General features: G+C 49.4%; 1 protein-coding gene across 7 annotated transcripts; it reads right to left on the reverse strand.

Annotated features, from left to right (window-relative positions):
• Nucleotides 1-606: 606 nt before the first annotated feature.
• On the reverse strand, nucleotides 607-13,790 carry CLN3 (CLN3 lysosomal/endosomal transmembrane protein, battenin). Of its 7 annotated transcripts, none has more exons than XM_061153123.1 (17): nucleotides 13,396-13,790; nucleotides 12,530-12,726; nucleotides 12,222-12,344; nucleotides 11,964-12,055; nucleotides 10,274-10,370; nucleotides 9,021-9,092; nucleotides 8,549-8,628; nucleotides 8,349-8,434; nucleotides 7,407-7,479; nucleotides 7,175-7,318; nucleotides 5,904-6,016; nucleotides 4,846-4,892; nucleotides 4,698-4,766; nucleotides 4,548-4,603; nucleotides 4,317-4,410; nucleotides 1,094-1,234; nucleotides 607-986 (listed from the first exon to the last, which is right to left on the reverse strand). In XM_061153123.1, exons 1-17 carry the CDS (start codon nucleotides 13,418-13,420, stop codon nucleotides 867-869), a joined length of 1,629 nt encoding a protein of 542 aa, XP_061009106.1. In that variant the 5' UTR covers nucleotides 13,421-13,790; the 3' UTR covers nucleotides 607-866. The 7 variants fall into 7 exon arrangements, with proteins under 7 accessions (XP_061009106.1, XP_061009109.1, XP_061009108.1 ...); XM_061153126.1 differs by having other exon boundaries at nucleotides 12,628-12,706; nucleotides 13,396-13,779; XM_061153125.1 differs by having other exon boundaries at nucleotides 12,563-12,726; nucleotides 13,396-13,779.
• Between the last annotated feature and the right edge of the window lie 62 nt (nucleotides 13,791-13,852).

The following is a 13,852-nucleotide window of genomic DNA, read 5'->3' on the forward strand; positions in this document are numbered from 1 at the left end:
TAAAACTGTGCATGCTGAAGCATTTAGAGGGAGGTTTTTTTGTAGTCACCCTCTTTCTTTGAAATACATCACAAAAATAAGTTGAACTAAGGAAAGGTTAGATGTGCATGGAAGGTTGGCTGCATGACAAAGCAAACAGCAAAACATTCATTGTAGAAGCCAGGTGGTGCATACAATAGTACTCATTGTGCAAGTTCTTTCAGCCTCTGTAGGTTTGGAAACTTACATGTTGGCAGAAAAAAGGTATATAGATTGTCCCACACAGTGAATGAATGAGTAAATGAATAAAGGAATTAACAAATAAAGCCTCAAAGGCTAGACCATTTGCTGAAGTGCTTCCTTCACACTCTCCTGTATATATTCCATAGTGAACTTCCTATTTTCATAAACAGAAGAAAATGTTTTTGTTTTTTAAAGTCTTTACTGAATTTGTTACAATGTTGCTTCTGTTTTATGTTTTAGTTTTTTGCCCAAGAGGCTTGTGGGATCTTACCTCCCTGACCGGGGCTCGAACCCCCAACCCTTGCATTGGAAGGTGAAGTCTTAACCACTGGACTACCAGGGAAGTCCCAGGAAATGTTTTCAGAGAGAAAAATGGCACAAGAGTCAATTGATAAAATAGGCATTTATTCCGAGGGCCTAATGCCAAGAAATTCCCTGAAACCAGCTTGGTAGTGATAGAAAAATTGCTGCCCCTCCGTCCAAGGGGAATGGGGCCTCAGCACTTTTCTACACCACAGCCATGTAGGGAAGGCTGGGGATAGACCTCACAGATGGGATCTGGGTGGGCATGGGGTTGGTCCAACCTGTCCACCTATCAGTAGAGGCCCAGGTCAGCGTGTCCTATGTCCCAAGGAGTCAGAATGTCAGGAGAGTTGGCAGAGGAAGTCATGCAGAGGCAGGGCCAGGAGCCCTGAGAGCGAGATCCCCAAGGTGTCAGAGATACAGGCGGTTGCCATGGCAAATTCCCGGTGCTCATCGCTGGTCTGGGGAGGGTGGGGAACGAAGGTGAGGCTTTAGTCCTCAACACCCCTGCTTGGAACTTTTCCCAGAGAGGCCGCCCACCCACAGCCCTCGCCCGGCTGGTGCTGACCTCCACGGCAATGTTGTGAAAGGTGTTCACGTAGGCCGCACCCCCTAGGAGCCCCTCATACACAATGATCAGGAAGATGAGGTAGATGCTCGGCAGGAAGCTCAGCCACACGTCCACCAGCAGGAAGGCCAGGTTGAGGCACTGTGGGTGCAGGGAGAGGAGAGGGGTGAACCTGGGACCAGAGGAGGGCAAGAAGGGAGGTGCCATCCCGTCCAGTGGTCCCGGGTCTGGGAGAATGCTGATGAAGGTGAGGGCTGACAGGCGGGGACCAAATTCCAACACCCAGCTGGCCTACCGGACCCTGGGACCTGGGGGAGGCCTTCTCCCTACCGCTTCCCAGCAGCCTGGACCCTGGGGGTCTCCTCCCCTCCTCCCTGCACCCGTGTCACTCCCACGGTCTGGGATGCTAGCCTGCGGTCCCCCACTTGGGCTCTCCTAGTCACCACTGTTCACGGCTCAGCTTGGATCAAGGCCCCTCTCACTCCCATGATCTCATTCCTCCTCCCAAAGCCTCCCTGAGGGGAGAGGTCTCCCTTCCCCCGATTTTACCAACCAGATGCTAAGTGAGACCAGAGGTTCTCAACTGGGCGTGACTCTGCCGCCTATGAGACATGCGGCAACATCCAGAGATGTTCCTGGTTGTTACACCTGGGGAGGGAGGGTGCTACGGGCACGGAGTGGGTAGAGGCCAGGGATGCTGCTCAGCAGGCTATGGCTCCCAGGGCAGCCTAACAACGAAGAACCATCCAGGCCCAAAATGCCAATAAAGTCGAGATTGAGAAAGCGGGGCTTAGGGGTTCCCTTGCCTTCTAGGAAGGCTTGCTGACCCCATCCAAGGGTGTAGGTCCCTTCCTCTGTGCCCTAGTCCTTCAGAGCATCCTACCAACCCAGTGGGACATAAGTTTGCCTCCCTAGTCTGTAGGCCACCCCAGTGGTTCACATGCTTAATGTATTGGGTTGGCCAAAAAGTTCATTTGAGGTTTTCACTATAATGGCATGGGGAAACCTGAACGAACTTTTTGGCCAAGCCAATACACACAGATCACCTGTGGGTCTTGTTACACAGGCCTTGCCCTCAGAGGTTCTAATTCAGGAAGCCAGAGGTGGGCTCAGAGATCTGCATCTAAAAGAACACACCCTGGTAATACCAAGGTCACCCTAGAAATACTGCACACACATTCATCTGGCACATCAGGGCCAGATGCTTTCTGTAATGGAATCAAACGATTATACGCTGCTAATTCTATGAAGTAGCCTTGCTTAAAATTATAGCGAAAATCGTAAGTGACTCATTTCAGTAGCATCTAATGAAGAATCCGAGTTAAGAACATACAGTTTGGAACTTGCCAAGTACAAAGCCCTAGGCTGGCAGTAGTTTAAATAAATAAGGAAGAGACTGAGAGGATATTTGCATGCAGTTGACTTAACATTAAAGTATAATCTATTCTAATGCTGTACCTTGTTATCATAGAAGTGAGCTAAAATTATTAAAAAGGGCAAAGGACTTTCCTGTAAGTTCAGCTGCTCAGTCGTGTCCAACTCTTTGAGACCCCATGGACTGCAGCACACCAGGCTTCCCTGTCTATCACCAACTCCTGGAGCCTACTCAAACTCATGTCCATCGTGTCAGTGATGCCATCCAACCACCTCATCCTGTCTTCCCCTTCTCCTCCCCCCTTTAATCCTTCCCAGCATCAGGGTCTTTTCCAGTTAGTCACATCAGGTGGCCAAAGCATTGGAGTTTCAGCTTCAGCATCAGTCCTTCCAATGAATATTCAGGACTGATTTCCTTTAGGATGGACTGGTTGGATCTCCTTGCAGTCTAAGGGACTCTCAAGACCAAGGGACTCTCCACCACCACAGTTCAAAAGCATCAGTTCTTTAGTGCTCAGTTTTCTTTATAGTCCAACTCTCACATCCATAAATGACTACTGGAAAAGCCATAACTTCGACTAGATGGACCTTTGTGAGATTTATTTTTTAAAGGTCACCTTTTTATATGCCCTTCTGGGCTTCCCTGGTGGCTCAGACGGTAAAGAGTCTGCCTGCGGAGACCCAGGTTCAATCCCTAAGTAGGGAAGATCTCCTGGAGAAGGAAATGGCAACCCACTCCAATATCCTTGCCTGGAAAATTCCATGGACGGAAGAGTCTGGCAGGCTACAGTCCATGGGGTCTCAAAGAGTCGGACACAACTGAACAACTTCACTTTCTTTCTTTCTGTTCCCAAGAGCATGGTCCAGAGGGATATTAAAATAATTTGGAGGTTGCCAACCACTTGTTTTGGGCTTCCCTGATGGCTCAGTGGTAAAGAATCCATCTGCCAAGCAGGAGATGTAGATTTAATCACTGGGTTTTGGAAGATCCCCTGGAGAAGGAAATGGCAACTCACTCCAGTACTCTTGCCTGGAAAAAAATCCTCTGGACAGAGCAAACTGGCAGGCTATAGTCCACGGGATCACGAACAGTTGGACACGACTGAGTGGCTGAGCACACAGTAAGGACTTATTTTTGTTTGACCAAGAACTCTGACACTTAGAAACAAATTAAAAAATATGAATATTTAAAATCATGTTTTCTTTTAAAAAAAAAAAGTCGAAGGTTTATTAGTTACCTTCAATGGCTTTAATTGCATGATAATGAAATATGATTGCTGGTTATGTAAAACTCCTTTCATTTTTTTGCTCATTTAAAGCTTAATCACTTACATGACCTTTGCCATGAATTTGCTCACCAGTCTTGAGATAAATAACCTGCTTTACTCACAAAGTCACTGGTTCTATATAATTAACCATCCGGGATAAAAGAACAGGACATTTTTCCGATTGTTAGAAACATTCTTTGAAAGTCTGTCTCTTTGCAGGAGGCTTGGGTAAATAGTCATCTAACTGATTAAGACATGATACACAATCTCACTCTCTCATGCTTCACATTTCCATTTCTTACAACCATGCCCGGTTTACAGATGAAGAAACTGAGGTTCAAGATTAGCTCAGAGACCTGCCCTAAATCACACGGCTACTGAGTATAGAAGCTGGGATCTGCACCGGGGTTTGCTGGGTACCTGAGGCCATGCATCTTACACAGACCCCTGTTGGCCTCCATTCCCCATGATTAGAACATGATGGGATGCGATCAATAACCCCTGCTGAGGGAGAGAAATGACGGAACCTGGGGAAGCTGGGAGCCAAGGGAGGAGGGGAGTGAGGGCCAGGGGCTCAGTACCTGCAGCAAGGCCAGGATCCACGTGTGGCGGATGCGACAGCAGCGGAGGGAGGAGCGGGAGGCAAAGACGCCGGCCTGGTACAGCATCTGGTACCTTCGATGGGGCACGGAGAAGGAGGAAGCCCCTCTGGTGCCTCCTCGGCAGGGCAGCCCCCCCCAACCTCAGTCCTTATCATTGAGGGGCGCCCCCAGCCCCCTGCCAGTCCTGCCACCCACCCCCACACTTCTCACCAGCGGTACTGCTGAGCATGAGTCAGGAACGTGTTCCGGAAGAAGAGGAGTTCAAACTGCAGCAAAGAGCAGACAGGGGAGATGGACAAGGCCGTGTGGGTCCCCACCTCCATCATTGTTCCCACACCCCTCCTGGCAGCCCTCACTCACGAGTCCCTGGTTGATGAAATACTCAGCGAAGTAAACCAGCACCAAGGGGACGATGTAGTGCAACAGGCCCTGGAAAGTCAGGAGACATGAGTGGGAGGCAGGTGATGAATGCTGGCCGCGGGGGACACGCCACAGCCACCATCCGTACCTTAAACACGGTCCACCTTTCCTGAAGGGAGAGGGGTGAGCCGGAGCCTGTAGGGCGGCAGGGAGAGAAGGGCAGGTGAGGTCAGCACCCTGACTCAGAAAAAGGGGTGCTGGTGTGCAGGAATCAACCAGCCAATGCTACAGTGTGAATGCACACAGGCCACTGGACTGTACAATTCAATATGGTTAAACCGGTAAACTTCATGGTATGAACGTTACCATGACTAAAAAAAAAAGTAACCAGATAAAAGATTTTTTCATGACTCCTGTATAGCCTTTTTTTTTTTTTGCCACATGTTCAGCATGTTCAGTGGGATCTTAATTCCCTGACCAGGGATTGAACCCGTGCCCCTTGCATTGGAAGGCAGAGTCTGAACCACTGGACCATCAGGAAAGTCCCTGTATAGCTTACAGCTTGATGGTGGTATATAGGGCCCTGCCCCCAGCCACACTGGGCCCCTCTTTCTGTTTCTTTGAACAACATCCAAGCTCATTCCCACCACAGTGCCTTAACACTTGCTGGTCCCTCTGCCTGGAACCTATTCACCCCAATGTACACAGAGCTGACTCCTTGTCTTTCATATTTCAGCCCAATGAGATGTCCTCAAAAAGGCCTTCGATGAGCACCTTCTCTAAGTAGAACCCCTCTCCTTCCCACCATGTCATTTCGAAGCACATCACTCTGTTATGCTCTTCTAATACTTATCAACATCATGTGAAAATGAGTTTCTGATCTGGTTATTTGTTTACAAATGACATAACACGTAGTATTTGATAATTTTTTTTTTTTTTTTCCGTACTGCACAGCATATGGAAACTTTGTTCCCTGACCAGGGACTGAACCCATGCCCCTTGCATTGGAAGCGCAGAGTCTGAACCACTGGACTGCCAGGGAAGTCCCAAAGATGAGTGTTTCTTGAATAGACTAATGTGATTGGCTCTCACCATAACCGGTCTGCCTATCCATGTCCCCTTTAAACTGCCCACAGTAGAAAGGAAAAGACTGAAACCCAGAGAGAGAAAGTGACCACTGTTCTGAGGGGCTCCTGAGTCTCCTACCTGGCTTCGACTCTGAGGACTCATTGTTGATCAGCGGCTGCCGAGCTGATGGGTCTGAATCCTCTTCCCCTCTAAGATCCTGTGGCCCAGGAGATGTGAGCAACAAGAAATAGCTAGAAAAGGACAGAATGAAGAGAAGATTGAAGAGCCTCTGTCGGACTGGAAAGGCCACTCCCTCCCAGGATAGCCCCCATCATTCCTTCCCTCCTCCAAGACACCTCAAACCTGGCCAGAGAGCCTTTAACTGTGCAAAAATGCTTCTTTCTCTGGAGCTGAAATGTATATCCTTGTTTCTAAACCACGGGCCCTTGTTTTGACTCTCGGCTCAAACAAGCGTATCAGCTCTGCCTTCTTGTTATTTTTCTAATAATCACTCTCGTTTAGTCACTAAGTCATCTCAGACTCTGTGACCCCATGGACTGTAGCCCACCAAGCTCCTCTGTCCATGGGATTTCTCAGGCAAGAATACTGGAGTGGGTTGCTGTTTCTTTCTCCAGGGGATCTTCCCCACCCAGGGATCGAACCCATGTTTCCTGCATTGGCAGGTGGATTCTTTAGCACTGAGCCACCAGGAAAGCCCCAATAATCATTCCAGCTTCCATTTATGATGTGTTCATCCTGTAAGATGCTGATGCTGGGAGAGATTGGGGGCAGGAGGAGAAGGGGACGACAGAAGATGAGATGGCTGGATGGCATCACCGACTCGATGGACATGAGTTTGAGTAAACTCCTGGAGTTGGTGATGGACAGGGAGGCCTGGCGTGCTGCGATTCATGGGGTCGCAAAGAGTCAGACATGACTGAGCGACTGAACTGAACTGAACATCCTGTACTAGACCAGAACTTCCCAAAGTTCGGTCACTTATGTTTTGCCTTCATGATATTTGCCATGTCCATATCCCTCCTGTATATCATATTTTTTTCACTTAGTATTTCCCTTTCAATTGATTCCCTTTTTCTACATGGCCTGGTCCTAAGCAATGATCTGTGAAATCACAGGTTTGATCGACCAATGAAAATGTTCTCCTAACACACATGAAAATACACACAAGATGAACAGAGTCCACCGATGGGAAAACTGAGAGCCAGAGACGTAAAGCAACTTGTCCCATATAAGACCACTAACAAGAAGCAGGCTCCAGAATTCAAACCCAGGCCTGTCAGAGACCAGAACCCATATCCCCCAACTTGGCTGTAGGGATCTGAAGATGGGGATCATGGTCAAGTTTTCACTCCTCGAATCCCTCTTCCTCCCAGCCCAGGACTGCTTACCTGGCCAGCAGCAGGGCGGGGATACCCAGCATGGACAGCAGGGTGTGCTGGGGAGAGAGGCCAGCCTGGGTGAGGCCCAGGTAAGACAGTGCCCCTAGCAGCCCTGCTCCCCCAGTACCTGAGGACCAGCAGGAGATCACGGCCCTGAGAAGGAGAACACAGTAGCAGTAGGTAGGATCAAAGCCAGCAGCGGGGCCCCCACCTCCCCTCACTCCCTGCTCTGCCTGCTTACCTGGGGTAGAAGGCAGTGAGTGAGAGGAAGGTGACTTCCCCCAGACCTGAAGAGATGCTAGCCAAGACCACACCTGGGGGACGACAAGCATGGCAGTGGCCACACCTGGCCTTTCCCCGACAGCCCCAATCCCCTAAGCAGGTGTGGCCGCAACCTCCTCTGCATCCACACAGACGGGCTGAAAAGAGATCTCCTGGGACTTCCCGGTGATCCAGTGGTTAAGAATCCTCCTTCCAATGTAGGGAACGTGGGTTCAATCCCTCGTGGGGGAAATAAGATCCCACATGATGCCGGGCAACTAACTTCATGCTCCGCAACAAGAGAACACCAAGCCACAACTAGAGAAGACCCCGCATGCCGCAAACTAGAGAAAGCCCTCATGCCACAAGGAAGACCCCACGCAGCCAAAAATCAAATAAATAAAAACAGCTCCCTTCAATAGGCTGGGCTCCAGATGTGAAGTAGAACCAAGCCCCTTCCTCTGTACGTCCTCTCATAAGGAATGGCACCCTCCACCCACCCAGCTATCAAACCAAGAGCAAGAACTCATTCTTTTTGTTTGTTTTGGCTGGGCGTGCAGCTTGCAGGATCTTAGTTCTCCAACCAGTTTTCCAACCTGGGCCACAGCAATGAAAGTGCTGAGTCCTAACCACTGGACCACCAGGGAATTCCCAAGAATTCCCTGTCCTTGATGCCTCCTCCACCTCCATCACAAACTCTTGGTGACTGCTCATCTTGATCTCCATCTATTCTGTCCATTTTCCCCCATCTCCCCTACCTATCCCTCCAGATTGACCTCATGTCCTGTCTCCTACCGTGACAGTTTTAGCAGGTGTCTGAGGGTTATAAAAAATGATCTCTCTCCTCTGGGAAGTTGGGGAGACTACCCTGTGTGTTGTGGATCCTTTGAACCCCCCACTTGACATAAAACCTCCCACTCACCACACAGGCTGATCGTCACGGAATGAGAAAAGGCAACTAGGAGGAAGCTTCCTGCAGCACAGATCCCACTGGTGAGCACCCGGGGGCTGGAGGGAGGAGGGGGATGGGGATGATCAGCTACCATTCTCGGCTCCCCAGCCCTCCCCGTCTCCCCACTCACAGATCCCATCTGCCTTTCCTCCCGCCACCCACACCCAGACCTGTAGGGCAGCAGATGAAGGCCAAGAGGAGCCAGCAATTTGATGATGAGGGTGGGAAGGATGTCGGCCAGAAGCACTGCCTGGGATCAGAGAATCCGAATGAGACCCCAGACCTTCCCAGGGACAAGCCTTCCAACCCAGTGGCCAGGGAAAGACAGAAACCCGGTTAGTTGGGTACAAACACAGGTTCTGACATCACGTAGGTCTGGATCCCAGTCCCAGCTCTGCTGCTCCTGAGTTATGTGTTCAGTATTCACATTCTCTGAGTTTCAGTTTATTTAGAAAATGGAGATAATTATAGAGTCTAACTCACAGTACTGTTACATGGATTCAATAAGCTAATTCCTGCTGCACACAGGAAGTGCTCAGTAGATGGCAGCCTTAGTGATTAGAATCATGGGTGCTGGGTTCTGAGTGGGTGGGATCTATGGACCCAGAAGAAGGGGAAGGGGAGGACCAGATGGGTACTCACTGCTGTGGAAACAGGGTTGCAGTCAAATCGAGATGAGCTATTGTGGGAGGTGGGCGTTGAGTCTGGGTCCACCTGATGGGAGAGAAGAAAGTTTTTCACCCAGGGAGGCAGGAGGGCAGACAAACAAGGCCTGGTTCCATTCCCAGCTCTGCTCTGACTTGAAGGATGTCTTTGGGTCAGTCCTCGCCTCTTAAGACCTCACTTTCTCTACGGGCTCAATGGGAAGGGGGAGGTTTCCACGGGAGTCTCAAATTAAAGGTCGACATGCCAAAGAGGGCCCTGTAAACAGACTTTATTTGGGTAACACATGCGGGAACTTTCATTTTAAAAACCTAGGTTTCCAGAGAAATTTGATCTTGGACCAAATTTCCTGTTGGACCTGCAAGGTGGTAGCTGCTCCTCTTAGGCCTGCCTCCTCTAGCTCATGATAGACAAGAAGTTTTCAACCAAAGGTGATTATACCCTTCAGGGAACATTTGGCCATGTCTGGAGACATTCTTGGTTGTCATCAACTGGAGGGTGAGGGACATTCTATTAGTGTCCAGTGGGCAGAGGCCACAGATGCTGTTAAACATCGTATGATGCATAGGAAAGTCACCCAACAAAGAATTATCCAGCCCAAAACGTCAACAATAATGCTGGGGTTAAAAAACCATGCTTTAGACCGTAGTCCCACCCAGCCAACATTTGAGTTTGCAATTGGTTTGCAAGAACCAACTGCTTCTTTTCTAAAAAAAAGTTTTAAATTTTATTTATTTTTGGCTGTGCTGGGTCTTCATTGTTGCACAGTCTTTTCTCTAGTTGTGGCAAGTGGGGGCTACTCTCTAGTTGCAGTGGGCAGGCTTCTCACTGAGGTAGCCCTTCTGGTTGCAGAGCAGGGGCTCTAGGGAACTCAGGATTCAGAAGTGGCAGCCCACAGGCTCAATGGTTGCGGCTCCTGGGCCCCAGAGCACAGGCTCAATAGTTGTGGCTCATGGGCTTATTTGCTCTGCGGCATGTGGGATCTTCTCAGAAGAGGGATTGAACCCTTGTCTTCTATACTGGCAGGCAAATTCTTTACCACAGAGCCACCAAGGAAGCCCATACCAATTGATTCTTAAAGGCCCTTACTGCTCTGAGGTCTGGGAACTTTAGCCATCCTGCCCCACCCCTTAGCCACTCCATTCCATGAGTGTTTCAAGTAGGTCTCTGCCCAAGGTGAGTCCCTCATCTTCCCACAGCAACTGGTGGTGGTGGCAGAGAGGGTCACTTACATGGCTCTGATTCCCAGGTGTTCTCTGGTGACTAAGGATGTCGTGGGCAGCGCTGAGCATCACCACATAAGAGAAGTTGTTGCAGAGGCCCAAGAGCCTGGAGTCAGCAGGACAGATCCCCCCATCCCCAGTTTTATTGAGATACAATTGACAAATGAGAATAGATCATAACCTCTATTTAGGACTACAATCTATCCACCATCCCAGCACCAAACCTCCCCCTTCCCCATGCCTTCTTTTTCCTCTGTCTTCAGACCACATCCCCATGTAGTGGGAGGGTTCGAAACACAGGCTTCGGGATGACAAACTTAGGTTCACATCTAATCTTCGAGACCTCTCCCAGGAAGAGAAGGAAGTCATCCTTGATGATTCTCTCCTCCAAGCTCCCACCATGACTCAGTTCCTGGGGCATTTCTAATCCACGGATCCAATGTCTCCAACTGTGGTACAGTAGAAAGATCCTGGGGGCTTGAAACCCAAAGGACTATGTTCAGGTCCCAAGTCTGCCACTTCCTACTTGAGTGGCCTCAGTCGAGTCATGTGTAAAATGGGGGTACAAACTTCCCTGCTGACTATGTCACAGAGTGATGTAGAAATCAAAACAAGATAATACCCTTTATGATCTATGAAGGATCTTGTTCACTTACTCTCATCTCCCACAGCTGCTGTCAGTGATGGGTAGGGAACAGGGCAGAGCAATAGAATTTCATGTGTCCTTTTCACAAGCCTACGAAGTCCTTTCACAAGGAGCAGCCTACTGCTGCTCCTCCCATTTTACTGCTGAGAAACTGAGGCTCAGAGAGAGAAGCCTCACTTCCAACCCAATCTGCTACCCAAGTCCTTGATGCTTGTTGCTGTTGTTGTAAACATCACCAAGTTGTGTCCGACTCTTTGCAATGCCATGGACTGTAGCCCGCCAGGCTTCTCTGTCCATGGGATTTTCCAGGTAAGGATACTGGGGTGGGTTGCCAATTCCTTCTCCATGGGATCTTCCCGACCCAGGAATCAAACCTGGTTCTCCTGCTTGGAAGGTGGATCCTGTACTGCTGAGCCACCGGGGAAGCCCCCTTGATGTTTAAGTTAGTGCTAAAATTATTTCCCAAGGCTCAGTGTTTGAATGATTTCAGGAGGTAGACAGATGACTTTTTAAAGTTAGTGATGCATTTATTCAAAAGTGCATTAAAAAAATACTGGCGTTCCATCCAGAAAAGTGACTTACAGTTTTCTTTTTAAAAATACATGTATTTACAAATTTAAAGGCTGAGCTGATTGCAGTAAAAACAAGAAGAAAATAACCCTCCAGGTGATATGCGGAACTGACCAAAAGGTGAAAGTGAATGAGTGAAATGTGGAAAATTTACAGTGGATCCTCAGGGCAAAAAAAAAACTTCCCTGGTGGCTCAGTGGTAAAGAATCTGCCTGCCAAGGCAGGGAATGTGGGTTCCATCCCTGGGTGGGAAAGATCCCCTGGAAAAGCAAATGGCAAATCACTCCAGCATTCTTGCTGGAAAACCCCACCGGCCAAGGAGCCTGCCTGGCAGGTTACAATTCACTGGGTTGCAAAAGAATCTCGACTTCGCGACTAAAACAACAAAAAAAATTTTGTGAATTCAGCTCCTTTTCTGAAGCTCAACTCTTTCTTTCCTCTTTCCTCTTGTTGCTTCCCTCTTCCCACCCGCTTTTTACTTACTCAGGCCACTCACCAGAAGCCCACCGCGTTCTTCCAATGGGCGCCCTGACTGTCTTGCAGCGGAGGCCGAGGTGCCGGGTCTGTCTCCTCCCCTGAAAGAGGCAGAAAAAGAGGGCATGACTCCCACCCTAGTCTCAGGTGCACGATGGTCCCACGGATATTCTCCCGGGGCCGACCAGCGCCCGAGCCTGTCAGGTACGTCGCGAGGACAGAGGAAGTCAATCCCGTTGAAGGATTATACTCAGCGGCTATACTCACCCTCGGAATCCGAAAGGCGCCGCGGCGAGCCCGTACAGCCTCCCATGGCTTCAGGTTCTGGTCCCCCCGGGAGTCCGAAGTCAGCGAGAGTTCAAACTTGGCTCCAGTGGGACGGATGAGGGTCTGAGACAGGTAAGAGGGATCAACGCCCCATTGCCGTCCCAGTTCCGAGTCCTCCGTTGCACTCACACCCGGCGAGCCACGACCCTAACCCCGGGCTCCATCTCCCACCCTGGCACGCCCTACCACGCTCCGCTGTCGGACTCTGCCCCCACCCCCTCTAAAGCAGGGGGCCCTGCAGCCTGTACCTTTAAGAGTAGCTGAACATTTCGCACCCGCACCCTTAAACAGAGAGTCACGTGACAGCACCGGTGGGTTCCCTCATCACGTGCTTCAAGGTCCTCACCACTTCCGGGTCTTCTCTCGGCCTTCGTTTTAGACCTTCCCAGCTTCGGGGCGTAGGAGAGATAGAGGCTGGGAGAATCCTGGAACCACCGGTTTAAAACTGGTGTGGATAGGATAAGCAAGAAGAGCTATGACGTTAGGTAGCAGCGCCCAAGGCCTTGAACGTCATGCCAGCACTAGTCATGGCTACCAATGGCTTCAGCTTCTCTCACGGCCTGCAACTGCCAGAAACAAATATGGCCACACAACTACCCCAGACTGTTTCTGGCTGACAACAAAGGCAGCTGCTTCACATCATTCTTATTCCTATCTGTTGCCTTTAGATTGCTTTAGAAAATGTAAGTAAAGATAGCACCCACCTAAAAAGATTTCATGAATTATCTCTTGGCAGTATACAAGAGTTAAGAGAACTCTTTTCTTAATTTATGTTAGAACCAAGGTAGTTCAACCCTGGTTTTACAGATGAGAAAACAAAAAAGGAAAGCTACTGATGATCATACAAAATGAGATCTAAAGGTGACTTTAGAAACTCGGCATTAAGAAATAGAGCACCAGGGGCAGGGTTGCTGGCTGAGCTGGCTGCAGATTCTTGCCTGCATTAAGGGTGCTTAGACCAAATGATTCTAAGGCCGGTGATTCTGAGTCTGCGATCTCATCTAGTTCCTCTCATTGAAAATTTAGAAAGTGAGGCTCCAGGAGGGGATAGAGGAAGAGGTGTAGATTAAAGTAATTTCACGTAGTCCCAAATAAGGAGCAGATATCCTCTTACCTTCCTCTAGGTGGTAAAGCAGCATTCTGCATTTTCTTCATCACGTCCTTCCCCTGCTAATCTCTCTTGTGGGCTTCCAACAGTCAATGCCCACCTCTCCCAGTTCTTTCTCCCCACCAGGCCCTCAGACTTGCTGTTTGAAATGTACCCCCCTTGGTATGCTTCCCAGATCACTCAACCAATGAAAAACAGGATCCTACTACCCATACAGGGCTCTAGAAATTCAGCAACATGTCATACATGGCCTCCTCCTTCAAGGAACTCGAAGGTGGGAGGTAGACGTGAATAACCACAATGCAAAGTGTAGCCAAGTTTCGTTTTGCAAGAATGACTACAGATGAGCGAATGGGCATTGGAGCCACCAATCCAGCTCTTTCTTCCTCTTGGGGAAGCATTAATGACCCTGAAATGAGAAACCAGAGCTCTTACCAGCCCCCTGCTCACTCCTACTCCTTGT

Source organism: Dama dama, chromosome 10 (genome assembly GCF_033118175.1).
Source record: "Dama dama isolate Ldn47 chromosome 10, ASM3311817v1, whole genome shotgun sequence".
NCBI lineage: Eukaryota > Metazoa > Chordata > Mammalia > Artiodactyla > Cervidae > Dama > Dama dama.